At 38.6% G+C, this 15,772-nt stretch overlaps 1 protein-coding gene across 1 annotated transcript in view; it reads left to right on the forward strand.

The window, feature by feature from the left end:
- The window catches only part of LOC137043766 (protein arginine N-methyltransferase 8-B), a 47,639-nt gene that overhangs the window by 7,757 nt on the left and 24,110 nt on the right, over window positions 1–15,772 (forward strand). Inside the window, exons 2-3 of the mRNA XM_067420181.1 lie at window positions 5,784–6,023; window positions 7,727–7,882. Of these exons, the coding sequence (XP_067276282.1) occupies window positions 5,784–6,023; window positions 7,727–7,882 (396 nt within the window). The remainder of the gene's footprint in view (window positions 1–5,783; window positions 6,024–7,726; window positions 7,883–15,772) is intronic.

A 15,772-nucleotide genomic window follows, 5' to 3' on the forward strand; every position in this document is an offset into this window, starting at 1 on the left:
AAATCACTTATAAATATTGGTCCTTAATTGGCTTCTATGGTTCCATTAAGAACCTTTTACATCCATGCAATCTTTCCATTGCACAAAAGTACTTTATGGTGAAAAAGGTTCTTCAGATTATTGAAATTTTCTTTGCACCTATTTCACTGAAAGATTCTTTGGGAGACCCAAAATGGTTCTATGGCATTGCTGCAAAAAAACATTTTTTGGTACATTTAAAAAAAATGAAGTATCATTTTAAAGGGGGGGTGAAATGCTGTTTCATGCATACTGATCTTTTTACACTGTTAAAGACTTGGAATCCCATACTAAACATAGACAAAGTTTCAAAAGTTAAGGTGGACGTTTGATGGGAGTATTTCTTTGTCAAAAATACTACTTCCGGTTAGTCATAAGTTTCGGCAAGTTTTTTGAGATCATGCGTTCCCATTGACGTTAGTGGGGGCGGAATTTCCTTGTATGGGCCTTACGGACAATTCTACCGGAAGCGCGTGAGAGAGAGCGAGGGAGAGAGCGAAAGCAACAGGCTACGCCCATCAAAGCGCTGGCTTGTAGGATGCTAAACAGGTGATATAACCAGTAGCTACTGACTTACCCACTGATAGGCCGGCGGTCGATCTGTATTAGCACTTTCCTCACGCGACGGGCGAATCACTTTCCTCACAGAGCGACTCACTTTCCTCACGCGGCAGGCGAATCACTTTCCTCACTGAGCGAATCACTTTCCTCACCGAGCGACTCACTTTCCTCTCGCGGCGGGCGAATCACTTTCCTCACTGAGCGAATCACTTTCCTCACAGAGCGAATCACTTTCCTCACAGAGCGACTCACTTTCCTCACGCGGCGGGCGAATCACTTTCCTCACTGAGCGAATCACTTTCCTCACAGAGCGAATCACTTTCCTCACGCGGCGGGCGAATCACTTTCCTCACTGAGCGAATCACTTTCCTCACAGAGCGAATCACTTTCCTCACAGAGCGACTCACTTTCCTCACTGCAGCGCGCTGCTGCACACGTCATTATTTAGCTCCACTCACACGACACGCCCCCACCCGCTCGGCTTTTTTCGGAAAGACTCGGAACAGCGCATCTTTCTTATATAATTATAAAAAAAATAAAGACTTTTCGGAGATATGCAGGATGCAATGCTACTCTATAGGTACTCAAGATTGACATGACACTGACTGAAACTGAGTGTTTCACCCCCCCTTTAAGTATTTGACAATATCTGTATCTAAATGTTCTTGAGTGGCTATGAACTTGAGTGCAGTCATATGAGAGTTTTACAGCCTTTCAATAGAGAGGTTGTTGTGCTCTTCAAGGTCAGCCGAGGGTTTCAAAAGTATAAAGCTTACAGTTGTGGTCTAGATCATCCTTGAGGATACACCACTTAGCTCTGAAATGCACACTGGCAGTTTCAGCCTTTTTACAAGATGCCCAGCCAAAGCAGAGAGGGCTGCCCATAAATCTGCAAAATTCATAAGAGCTGTTCTGAACACATTAATCATTTAGATATGCAATGCAAAACAACTCTTAAACTATTAGGTTGTTCCCTGCCATAAACTAACACCAGAGAAATGCCATGGCAGTTCTGTTTGTGAAAGGATCCCAAGAGCACCTGTTTTCCCCTTACACGCATCAATCCAGTTATGTCACGAAAAAACTATTAGAGTTTTCAAAAGCGTGGTTGAAAGGTGGAACGTTGCCGAAAAGTGTCATTTGTTGAGGTTAAAAATAGAATGTGAAATGAGATTTGTTAGCTGACTAGAGGGGCAAGGACATGTGTTCCCCTCTCCCGTCTTTCTAATATATGCAATCCGAACACCTTTATGCCTCTTGATACAGCTGCTCTTCCCCTCTGCTGACACTCATTATTTGAAATCCCCTGAGCTGAAAGGCTGCACACAGCCACACACACATACTGATAGGCAAATATAGGCAGGCGGACATATGCCAATACAAAGACACACATATTTTCACTATCACAAAACAGTATACCTAGAATATTAGCTCCAGACATTAGGAGTTTTGGATGCTTCTTTAAAGTACAAAAATGTTCTAGATCAGAGGTTTTTAAATTAATTCATTAAAACAGCTGGAGCAACACTTTATTATTGAGTTAATATTTTATATATTATAATGTTGTCTGTATTTTATCATATAATTTAATTATATTATATCATGATTATATGAATTATATTATAAACAATATAAATATTATTTATATAAAATATATTGAAAATTATATACAGGTGCTGGTTATATAATTATATTCCATTAAAAAAGTGAAACTTGTATATCATATTTATTCATTACACACAGACTGATATATTTCAAATGTTTATTTATTTTCATTTTTATGATCATAACTGACATCTAAGGAACATTCCAAATTCAGTATCTCAGAAAATTAGAATATTACTGCACCAATACAAAGAGAGGATTTTTCGAAATCTTGGCCAACTGAAAAGTATGAACATGAAAAGTATAAGCATGTAACAGCACTCAATACTTAGTTGCGGCTCCTTTTGCCTGAATTACTGCAGCAATGCGGTGTGGTGTGGCGTGGAGTGGATCAGTCTGTTGCTCTGCTCAGGTGTTATAAGAGCCCAGGTTGCTCTGATAGTGGCCTTCAGCTCTTCTGCGTTGCTGGGTCTGGCATATCGCATGTTCCTCTTCACAATACCGCATAGATTTTCTGTGGGGTTAAGGTCAGGCGAGTTTGCTGGCCAATTAAGAACAGTGATACTATTGTCCTTAAACCAGGTACTGGTTGCTTTGGAACTGTGTGCAGGTGCCAAGTCCTGTTGGAAAATGAAATCTGCATCTCCATTAAGTCGGTCTGCAGCAGGAAACACATTGCTCTAAAACTTCCTGGTGTACGGCTGTGTTGACCTTGGACCCCCCTTGGTTTTTAGCTTTTAGTATGAATATGTTAGCTTTAAGGTTATGAATAATCTGGTGTGTTCCACAACAGTGATTCGCATTTAGGAGATATACGCATTCAAAACGTACAGTCTCTCAGTCTCGCCTTCTAAAATGGATTGCGGATTTTATGACAGCATTTTCTGTCCAATCAAATGTCCTCTAGAATCTGAAGCGTCACAGCCCCATAATAAAAGCTGAAGCTGTGGCTGAAATTGGTCACTTGTTCACACATTTACTATTTTCTACCTGGTGAATGGCACATAGTGCACTATAGGGAATAGTTCAGACAGTGTATATGCTTTCAGTTAAGGCAAATTAAGTCTCACACACACCGACGCAATGCAAGAGCGAATCAGCAAAGACAACAAAACATATCGGACCCATTTGAATTCTGCACAGAATGCTGTTTTTTAAAGCAATATTGAGGAGTTTATGACGAGAAGCAGTTAGAGATTAGGAGGAAACTGCAGTTTTACCGAGCTGCAAGGCTCTAGTGATATAAGCGAAACTGCCCTGTTTTTTTTGTTTTTTTAAAAGGGAGCAATGATATGTCCCGCCCTATCTTACTGTTTCAGGGGAAATTACGTCAACACATTGAATAATGCTACGCGTTTCAAAGCTCTTCAGCCACTAACCACCTTTGCCAGGTTTTAGAAATGTGACAGCAAATGCTAGACATTCTTGAAAAGGCTCCCCTGACCTGAAACAGGATTAGTTTTAAACGGCACTGAATACAGTGGCACTGTTCATTTTGCTTTTTGAAGGATCATATTCCACATTAATCTTTCACAGTTTGGGTAATCTCATCAATATATTTCCAGGTCACATTTCACCAAAAACAAAACAGTTTTGGTCTGTGTGTTTGGATGCTTAGTCTGAAGCCTAGTGACTACCATGTGACTGCAACAAAACAAAGCAAAACAAAATGATAATGAGCCTGATTTAGGATCATCATTAGGATCATTAGGAGGAAATACATTTATTAAAACATAAACGTTTGTCAATTTAAATAAAATGTAATATACAAATAATAATCTATAAATACCTTACATTTAAATAGTACAGTCACTCCAAGAAGTATTAAAAAATACCTAACAAATCAAACCAGGGCCATATATAGACCGGGTAAACCCAGCCTGATCTGCCGGCGATTTGATTTTGCCCTGCAACTCAGTCTGGAAACTCGTACGTTCATTTCTGCTGCTTCTGTTACACTTTTGTGGGAACCAATCGCATATTGGCTTATCCACCTTGGCGCATTTAACACGATGATGGATAGAGAAACGATGGGTCGTTGTCCGTTGATCACGCCTCTTGTAGTTTGATTGGTTGAAGGACTATCCACTTGCATACAGAGTTATTTGAATAATGCCAGTTGATCACGCCTCTTGTGCAGTAGAAAATACAGAGCAGACTCCCCAGACCAATGTTCAATTTTAAATTGAGCTTGGTCTGGTGATAGCCAGATAAAGGGCCATAACCACCCTTTAATTATAAATTAACAAGACAAGTCCCCCCCAATAATTATAACTGGCCAAATTGTCCCCCCTAATATTTGAATTCTTGCAGTGCTCTGCTGCACTTTGTTATGCAGCACTTTGTTGTTGTTGTTGGGATGACAAAAAGGTTTACAAGTTACATTTAAGTCTTGTTTGCCTCAGGTCTAAAGTAGCTTGTCAGTGTCAAAATGATTCAGATTGCCAATCAAATCAAAGTATGCTGGGTTTGCGTTCTCTTGTGCCTCGTGCACAAAGTCTTCACACACAGACAAACGCATCATTCTATCGCTTAAAGTGATAGTTCACCCCAAAATGAAAATGTTATGTTTATCTGCTCACCCCCAGGGCATCCAAGATGTAGGTGTGTTTGTTTCATCAGCAGAAATTAAGACTTAACTCTAACGCCGGTTTCACACTGCGCGCGCAAGCAGTGCGTATGACAGGGCAGGAGCAGTGCGTATGGAGAGCGGGAGCCGCGCGCTCCCGTTGTGCATTCACACTGGCAGTGTTCGTCTCGCGTAGCTGAACCGCGGCTCATGTATTGCAAATACAGAGGAATATTGTCCATTCTGTCACATTTTTCGGTGTTCTCCTCCGGCACTGTCATTCTTGTGCTTTGATTTATGATGGGCAGCATCTGCTGCAAATGTGACCGGTTTCCCCTCTATCCCAAAAACACATGCATATAACATGCTATAAGTAGTTTACGTGATAAAAGTAACCTTATAGTTAAGATATGCCTCTGGGTTTAATCATTTATACAGCCCGTTGAAGTTTGGGCAGAAACTTTTGGGAGTGATGTGTTTTCATGCATTTCATTCATTTTTTTCACAGCACAGGAGGTCATGTGGTGGATAATGAAACTCACGGAACACTTCGCTTAATGATTTTATGGTGAAATTTGTTATTTTTCATGTTAACCAGGTAAATTTTATCAAGAACTATAAACTGCGGCTTTAATTCAGCATGAGCAGCGCGGCAAAAATAGACTCGACGCCGAAATCGCGGCACTGCCGCTTCTGCTCTGCCCCTGCGCCGCCTCTGCGTGCGGTGTGAATGCTCTTATCTGTTAACATGGGAGCCGGAAAAAACATGCGCTGCTAACGCATGCAGTGTGAAACCGGCCTCACCGTTGCTCGTATAATGAATGTCAATGAGATTCAAAAACATCTTTTTGGTACCACTGTATATATATCATTACTTTTCACATTACCATGATGAAAATCTCTCTCTCTCTCTCTCTCTCTCTCTCTCTCTCTCTCTCTCTCTCTCTCTCTCTCTCTCTCTCTCTCTCTCGTTTGAGCTAGACATTTCTTTGTCAGATTCACCTGTTGAACCCCCATTTGCCCTTTCTAGCAACAGCCCCTGAGTGCCGCCCCATCCCAGTCGGTCCAGCCTTCTCCTCTGCCCAAACCAGTGCCATCGGTCCATCATGCCCAGCGGCCCACACACCCGTCCCATCCGCCTCACACCCCTCACTCAGCCAGCTTACCCAGCTGCCCCGGCAGAGGAAAGATGGCCAAGTTCCTCAACCCCGATGAGATGACCTCCAGGGATTACTATTTTGATTCGTATGCCCACTTCGGCATTCATGAGGTATGAGCACACCAGAGCAGCGGATGCTTGCATTTAACATAGATGCTGAGATATATGATGTACTGTTGGATATAAGTATTCATGGCTATCAGTCATCTTGATTTATGCTGGGAGTTATATATAATGCAGACTATGCAGAGAAATGGAGCAGGAGAGAGAGACAGGGTGGGGGTGTCATTGAATTATAGGATGAGAGAGCACAGAGAACGGGAGGTTCAGGCGAGACCTGCAAGATTAATTTTGTTCAAACTCATTTTTAGCATATAGGTCAGATCTTTTTTCCCTTCTCTCATTTAAATGTGACAGGCGTACACCAAAAAAAGCTGCATAGATCTGAGGAGACATGCTGTAATGGTGACAGCAATTTTTTTTTTACTATCTCACAGGTTGTCAGAGATCCACGTCTTATATTACGTTTGTACTATAATGCTCATAATAACCATGGTAGTGAATGATTATTGATTGCATATCATATACCACAGACAATACCAAGACAATACCATGATGCTTTGTTAGCATAAGATTTTTAAAAATGCACCCACAATTCCCAATAGCATCACACATCTATTGACATATAACTTTTTTGATTTTGTATTGTTTAGATTTAATTACCACATCGCTTTATTAACCCTATAAAGCCAAAATATTAAATGATCAGAAAATAAATCGTAAAATAAGTAAGACTTTTTTTTTTTTTTTTTAAATGAATGTTTTATTATTATAGGAGAATATGGAGCTCATGCTCAATTAGGAGGCCCAAACTGAGCAAAATATGTAATTTGGTGGTTATTTATTTATATGGCCAAAAACTAAGATGAAACTCTGATAGCTTGCCATGTAAATCGATGAGATTTTTATAACAGTATATCAGACTCATTGCATGAAATGCATGTAAAATAATATGGCTTGGTAAGATAATATTTAAATGCTTAGTTTTATGATCAAAGCTCTGTTTTTGTTATTGTGGGGGGCAAAACATAATGCAATGCAATACATCGAGAGATTAAAAAAAACATTCCTCATAAGCCTGCCCTGAAGTATCAAATTTGTCTTTAGGTTGTCTTATTATAACTTTTTTTCCCCCTAAAAAAAAAAAAGATGTTATAATCAATTAAACTGAACTTGCTTCAGTCCTGCAAGTGTTGAAATATTACTAACAACGTAAAAGTTATTCTTACATTTACTTTATGAAAATCACTAAAGATTGCACAGCATTTGGTAATCAAATATGATGCAGTAGGCTTTATAGGGTTAAAAAAAAATGTAATTGTTGAATAATTTTTAAACCTGGTGAGATACAGTATCTACCTAGACAGCATCCATGGGCCCATACCTTTTTTTTTTACTTCACCAGATACTTCAGTGCCCAAAAAAACAACACCATTATAGTTTATATAGATGAAGACTGAATAATTCATTGGCTGTGTTTCAGAACATAATGAGCTGCCTACTTAGACAGCATTTTAGATACCCTTGACAAAAACAGTGATTTATTAGTAATAAAATGGTATGTATATATATCCATGCTGAGTGATTACCATATCAATATACCATTAAATGGCACTCAATGGTACAATAAACTATGGTACTGTGCCCAAACAAACAGGATTATACATGATTGTCTAAATAGGCAGCTCACTAAAATTTGAAATATTATGTTATAAAAACAGTAAAATGTTTTTTGTGCTTGCATGGTTTAACAGGAAATGCTAAAGGATGAAGTGAGAACGTTGACATACAGGAACTCCATGTACCATAACAAACACATCTTCAAGGACAAGATCGTGCTGGACGTGGGGAGTGGTACTGGCATCCTCTCCATGTTTGCTGCCAAAGCCGGAGCCAAGCACGTGTATGGGGTAAGAGGGTGGCCCTCCTTATGCCTAAAACCGCATGAGCATGTAGCCTCCTACCGTGCTGGAACGATCCACAGAGCCCAAAATAGCATCATGTGTGGCAGTCGCAGTGTCGCACCAAGAGCTTTTGATGGTATAAGCGAATAATCCCTTTTTTTTTGGGAGAAATATGATGACATCACCATCTACTTATTTCATAATAAGGTTCAGCCTAAAAGGTTCAACTCAGATCAGAAAAAAAAAATGTTTAAAGGCCTTTGCAAACAAATTAATTGTAATTAATTGATTTAATTGATGATTGCATTTGAACACAAATATATGTTTCACTGACTACAGTTTTTTTTTTACGATCGCTATGACAATTTTTTCAATACTTTTAACGATTTTCTATAACACTTAACACACCAGCACGCCTACAACACACACTTGCCAAAATGGTTAATTTCATGCTCAAAATCACACATTGTAAAATAAACTCCAACTCTAATTTTGAAAATACAATAATACCACAATACACAATACACTATGTCTACCAAAACACTTACACATGTTCTCGTCCAACAGGAACATTTAGCACAATGTCATAAACACTCTAACACCAGATGGAATTACAGAAACTGCATTATTTGTATGTATAATACGCCATAAAGTGCTTATCATATGCACGCGAAAAACCGCGTACCATATGCGCGCCAAAACTAATTTTGCCGTTTAGATTCCACGAGATTGCAAACTTGTACTATTTATACACATTTTCATGAGAACGGGCTCCATGGGGGACCCCCACCTCTTTATGGGATGACCTTCAGTTTTATTTCATCAGTTTTATTTCATTATCAGCAATCACCATGATGTTGCCAATAGCAAGTTTCTGTTCTTCATTCAGGAGCTTTCAGGGTAGAGGTTGAATCCTTAGATAGACAAAATACAGTTACATATTAGAGACCAGAGGCATACAGTCACTGTAAAACATGGTAAATTGATTTACACGTTGCAGTAGGAGAAGCCCTTATTCAATATCCTACCTGTTGGTTTCTTGAAAAATCTGGATAATGGATGCCACTGTGTCTCGGCTGAGATTTGGCTGTACTCGTTCACCAGCCTCTCTATGATAGTCTGTGGTTTATGAGTTTACTCTAATTCCTGCCCTTCTTTGAGCACCACCATGCATTCTAACTCCTCAACATCTAACTTGTCCAGGCATTCCTCTCACTTGCCCTTGTCCCACTCCTCTCCCTTGTCCTGGTACTCATCTTCCTCTCGCTCATGCAGGCATTTTTCGTACTTTCTTTGTGTTGCTCTATATTCCGATATACAGTATTCATGGTTCATTCCGTATTATCAGCAGCTTTATCCCAAATTTCAGGAGCTAATTACCTTCCTCCATCCCCAGCTCCTCCACTCGTTTAGTCAGGACTGGACATTCTGATATTCCTCTTGAATCAGACTAATTTCATTAATTACATTGTAAAAACAAAAAAAAAAAAAAAAAAAAAAAAAATATATATATATATATATATATATATATATATATATATATATATACATTTTTTTGATGTGATCAGTCACTAGAAAATTTTCAATTGGAGACTTTTTTTAAGTACATTTAATTGTCATTCGCCTTATTCACCTGGCGGCCATTTTGAAAACTCTAACGCTGTTGTGAGGTACACAAACCCGGAAGCTGGACTCCGATACAGTACTAATCAGTAGCAGCATTCTGTTTCACTGCACTTCGTCACTCAGGAAAAAATCCTACAGAGGACAAACCTTTCACCGTTTTCCGGAGGATAAGGGATTACATGGAGAGTGGATTAAAAAAAATATCAGAAGGGATCCTGGTCGTAATTTCTGCATTTTACTACAGACGAAGTTCGAAAGACTTAAGCAATAGCAAGACTGGGACATGTCAAGTCAGCTTTATTCAGCGCTTTTACAATACCGATTGATCCAAAGCAGCTTCACGGTGTTAACAGGACAATATTGCAACACAATTTGATTCGGCTGTAGTCATTCTGGAGAAAACGGTGATTTTATCAGCTTATTTTAATCTATCATATAGTGTCAACATGGGCAGATCAGTATTATAGTTGATACAGTTAATTTACATGTGGGAGATATGTGTATGTATAAGCTACTGGATCTTCATATATGTAAAATAAAATATCAATTTATCTTAATAAAGTACAATTTTATTACACATGGATGATGTCTTTCATAACTTGACAACTGGTCAGAACATCAGAAAGAAATAAGTCATTCAAAAACATTGATAGGCATACTGGTCTAGGTTTGTAAACAGTAACTATGTACATTTATTGGTATGGAGGAATACAAATGGTCTGCTTGTATACTGTAAGTATGGAAAAACGTACCAGAAAAGGGCAGAACATTAGAAATTACATTAGGAGGAAAATTAAAAAACATTAACAAATGAAAACTATATACATAAACATATTATCAGTGATGCATTACATGATTTTGTTACACACAGCAGGCAGAAAGTGAGTGACACAGAATGCTGCTATTGATTAGTACTGTATCGGAGTCCAACTTCCGGGTTTGTGTACCCCACAACGGCGTTAGAGTTTTCAAAATGGAAGCCAGGTGAATAAGGCGAATTATTAAGAAAATGTATGATATCGCAATACTTTAGCTCTGTTCTGTTTACCCTAAGGGGGGTTGTTGCTGCTCTTCCTGCTTTTATCCATTCTAGACTACATGGATGGGCAGGAAATTCTTGAACCATACCGCCAATCCAAACTATATGCTAACTGCCAGTCATCTTTGACGATAAATACCAGAAATTTGCAGATAGTACTTGGTTCAAAGCAGTTTTTCAGTAAAAATCTGTATCAATAGTTCACTCACAGCTTTAATTTGGCTTCAAAAATAAATTTGTGAAATCATGTTGTGATGCCAAATTCATTTGAGCATTGTAGCATACCAATACACACAGCAAGAATTGTGAAAGAATGGTTTGATGAACACGGAAATAAAGTTCATCTCTCATGGCCTGTACAGTCACCAGATCTAAATATTTTTAGCCACTTTTGGGTATTTTTGAGGAGCAAGTTAGAAAACATTTTTCTCCACCAGCATCAGGTAGTGACCTGGCCATTGTTCTGGAAGGGGAATGGCTCAAAATCCCTCTGGCCACTGTGCAGGACCTGTAACGGTCATTCCCAAGAATTGAATCAACATTGAACTGACTTGAGCTGAATTCTGAAGAGCTGCTTATACAATAGCTGCATTGATTAACTTGTTTCATAATTGAACTTAGCAACACTGAGTATTATTGAATTGAATTTTAAAAATAACATTAAACTAAACTAAGATAAATAGTAACACTATTATCTTCCGTAGTTCTGCTTTACAGCTGACAATTAATTGGTTTCATAGTGGATGAAATGTACAAAATGAACACATTTTTCTGTTTATTAATGTGAAATAATCTTTATGATATAAAGTGCTATATAAATAAACGTGACTTGACAGATAAAATGAAAGTGCAGTTAGATTACCATGTGATATCATCCCTATACCATTACACCACCATAGTACTTTTTTAAGGGGCCCTTCTGTTTTAATGTTTAGCAATTCCCTAATTTCATTCCATTTCGCTTTCTCACTTCCTGACCTGTCCATTCCGACCTCTCCCCCTTAATGCATTCTTCCCCAGTGGTTAGTGAAGGTTTTCAGCAGGCAGCCTTTATTGGCCGTGCTGATATATCAGGCTCTAACACACTACATTGTGAGGCTGTGGTAATTGGCTCTTCTGATAAATCTGAGAAAAGGCACACCAAAGAAAGCAGTGAAGGTCAGAGGGGCCACATTAACCATGTGGTGCTTGTTTAGCACTTTCTCTTTGAGAACCAAAGCCTGAGCTTGTTAAGCCAAGTGAAGCCGAGTATGAATAGAGAGAAAAACCTGATTTTATGTGTCCTACCATCCTCTTGGGACAGAATGTTCAAGAGCTTTCTTCAGTTTTCAGAAGAGAATAAAACTATCTTAGGAGCCTAGCCGTGTGTTGGGGTCTGAGTCGCGGTCTTCTGCTGTAATTGTGCTGATGTGATTTGCACCTCGGTGCTCTTATCCAGTTGCACTGTGATAATGAACAATTCTCTGAATGGCTTCATCATATTTAAATACAAGAGAGCACAAACTCTCCTCAGTGTCTGTTACAGTGCTCATCGCAAATGAGAAACACTTGATCAGTGATGAATATAAACTAGATTTTTGCCCATGCAAAGTTGGCTGCCACAATACTGGGGTATTTCTGCCTACTCTGATAATTATATCCACCTTATTTTTTATGTAAAAGAACTGTGGTCAATTTCAAAAAAGTTTGCTTTAGGTGTCCATTGGATTTTGTAGCCGAATCATATAATTTAAATGTATTATCATAATTGTAAACACACTGTTTCATAGTGAAACGTTATTAAAGTTAATCATTTTATTCAAGTTTTGTACTTTGTTATTCTTGAGTTTTACCATAGCGGCTAACGAATCAAAAGTCACATTCACAGAACATGTCTTACTTGCATGTTGAAAAATAAGATACATATGTTGTTCTTTTCCCTGCTTCATTGTAAGTTAATGGGATTTTTGTTCTGCCAGGCAAACAACATACATGTTCATACACAGCTCAAATGATGCAGAATGAGTTACTCAGTGAAGCTTAATACTTTACAACCTCTAACAGTAAGTATGGACATTAGTGCATCAGCAAGCCCTATAATGATTGCTGATTTCCAGGTATGAACTAAAAAAAGGTTTCCTGACTGTGGCGATCGGAACCATATCCTTTAACAGATAGCGTGTTATGGCCAATGTTATTTCTCTATGATGTCATTAGCTGGCAGGTTAAAGGGTTAGTTCACCGAAAACTAACAAATGAAGATTTTTTACTCCAACCGTTGCTGTGTGCCAGTCATATAATCATATGAATGGGTAAGGCTCTATGAGAGCAAAACATGCAAACAAAAAAAACATGCTTAGGCAACGTGCACAAAAACCCTGCGGCTCCTGATGACACATTGATGTCTTAAGACACAAACCGATCGGTTTCTGTGGGAAACCAAACAATATTTATGTAGATTTTTTTACCTCATATCCCAATAGGGTTGCCACCCGTCCCGTGAAATACGGAATCGTCCCGTATTTTCAGGAAAAATGACTTTTTCCTGTATTTTACATAGGTCCACCCTCATTGTGTGAAGACACGTCCTATTCTGCGAATTGGGTCGCTGCCGTCGTTGGTTTGTTTGATTGGTTGGTTTCAGGTTCACGGGCCATGAATCACGGCCAATCAGAGTCAGAAGAGGAGGGGACCGCGCCTCGCCGGTGGTTATTTTCTATATGGGCAGAATCCATTTGAAACGATGGCGGAGGCAGGTCCAAATACCCTATATCAAAATAATTTTTTGATTGATAACAATAGATTTCATATGCTGCCTATTAAGAAATAATGTTAATAATGTAGGCTACATTAATGATGTTATGGTATGTTTTGTTTATTAAGGTTAAGTTGTACAGTCAGACACAAGCATTACTTTAATAAGAGATAAGATATATATTTAATAGATATTTAATCAAAATAGGACCTTTTAGGAATAAAATAAACAACTATTTGTTAAGCTTAACAAATTTAAATAATTGCATCATCCAATACTATAGAATTATCAATAGACTATATAAAAAAGGAATAATACATAAATATATTTACTTAACTTACCAAAAATAAAAATGTTGTTGAGTGTTTTATTAAAATAAGAAATGATTGTAGATATTATATCATTTACAGTTATCTAGGTGTGGTTTCACTGTTTGGATGGTGTTACTGCAAACAATGACAAATATTTTAGTCAAAATCTTTGTTCACAACACTATAAAATTACTCAAGTTAATTAGCAATTTCTTATCCTACTCCCCTCTAGGTTACAGCAGCTCAGTTTGTTTTTCATTGTCATAGCTGTGTATTATACTGAGTGCATCTGTTCACACTGATTTCAATAGCAGATATCCTATTATAATGTCCATTGATATCCATCTTAATATATATACAAATTATGAAAACATGTTTTAAGTTATGATATACGACCACTGCACTCAGGGCCGGCTCTAGCTCTTTGGTTGCCCTAGGCGAGATGGAGTTTTGCGCCCCCCACCCCACTCCACTCACTTTTATCGTCTCTAATTCAGCAAGTCTGTTTTCCTAGGCCTACCCCTATCGAGAAGCACTTATTATTAAACATGTTCGGCGCTTTATTTCCACTTTTCAAACATTTTCTCACTTTTTATTGAAAATAAATGCCTTTCCGATCTGATATGTGATGGGAAAAGGGAATAGAGCGAGTGTGGCAAAAGGCAGGATCGAACCTCTGATCGACCTGCATCAAATCTCGATGCCGTGCGTCTTACCACTACACTATAACCAGGGGCGGAGCGGGGGGGTGGCTAATTGGGCTTAAGCCCCGAATGTTTTGTCAAAAGCCCCGAATCTTTTAGTTTAAAAAAATATATATATATATAACACTTTACTTTTGTTTCATTTCCTCTCAGTCTTTCAGACTGGAGCGGCAAAAAATGAAACAAAAGCTCTATTACCGTGTGTGTGGCGGTCGGCAATGCATCGCACATCACTCAGCTTGTTTGTCAATGCCAACTGCCAATAAAAACTAACGAAGAAGAATATACAGCTTCTTCTTCGTCGTTGTCATCAGGGATTGGCGGACTTTTGTATTTCACCGGCGTCGTAGTTAACTCTAGTTAACATGGACACTACACATTTTTTAAAAGGAACACTAAACCTCACCGGCCAGAGAGAGATTCTGCGTCAGACGAAAGTGTTACAGGTTTGTGAATCCGCTGTTGTAACACTTGAATTACATGACTGTATTGTCATCCAACTTTATCATCCAAAGTTATTCTAACGCGAGCTCCCGTGCCGTCTCCATTCACAGAAACATGTCATGCCTGGTAACATTATAAAGTTCTCAGTCTCACACGCAGCACTGTCTAATCCAAATATGGGCATTTCCTTTGTAGAACTAACCAACCGTGAAAGTTTGCAGCCGAAAACTTGTCAGCTAAGCACAAAGCAAACCAAACTGAACTCTAAAGATTAATAATGATGTTTACAATTTTACCTATAGGCTAACTTAAAAATAGTCAGATAATGGTTGCCTTTTTTTATTTGCCAGGGGTGAAAATGAGTCATCCTTAACATTTTTGGTGTTTTGGATTCACTACACACTCTCAGAAAAAAAAGGTACAGTGCTGTCACTGGGGTGGTACCCTAAGGTACAAAAGTGAAAAGGTACATCTTTGTACCTTACCCCTAAATGGTACATATCAGTACCTTAAAAGGTACATATCAGTACTTTAAGAGTGCTAAATAGTACCTTAAAGGTACATAGTAGAACCTTAAAGGTACATATTAGTACCTTAAAGGTACATATTAGTACCTTTTCGGTTTTGTACCTTAGGGCAGTGGTTCCCAACCACATTCCTGGAGCCCCCCTAACACTACACATTTTGCATATCTCCTTTGACTGACACACCCATTTCAGGTCTTTGAGTCACTACTAATGAGCTGATGACCTGAATCAGGTGTGTTTGATTGAGGAGACATGCAAAATGTGCAGTGTTAGGGGGGCTCCAGGAATGGGGTTGGGAACCACTGCCTTAGGGTACCGCCCCAGTGACAGCAATGTACCTTTTTTTCTGACAGTGCAGCTGGAGAACAGTTAACTACAAAACAGGTTGTAGGCACCTCTACTGGGTGATTTTTTTTTTTTTTTTTACTGAGTAACTTATCATTTTCCCAGATAGTATATAGATTTTTAGGCATTCTATTATCTCAAACAGCCTGAAAAATAGTGCATTTAG

The sequence above is a fragment of the Pseudorasbora parva genome, chromosome 16, assembly GCF_024679245.1.
Source record: "Pseudorasbora parva isolate DD20220531a chromosome 16, ASM2467924v1, whole genome shotgun sequence".
In the NCBI taxonomy this organism is placed as follows: domain Eukaryota; kingdom Metazoa; phylum Chordata; class Actinopteri; order Cypriniformes; family Gobionidae; genus Pseudorasbora; species Pseudorasbora parva.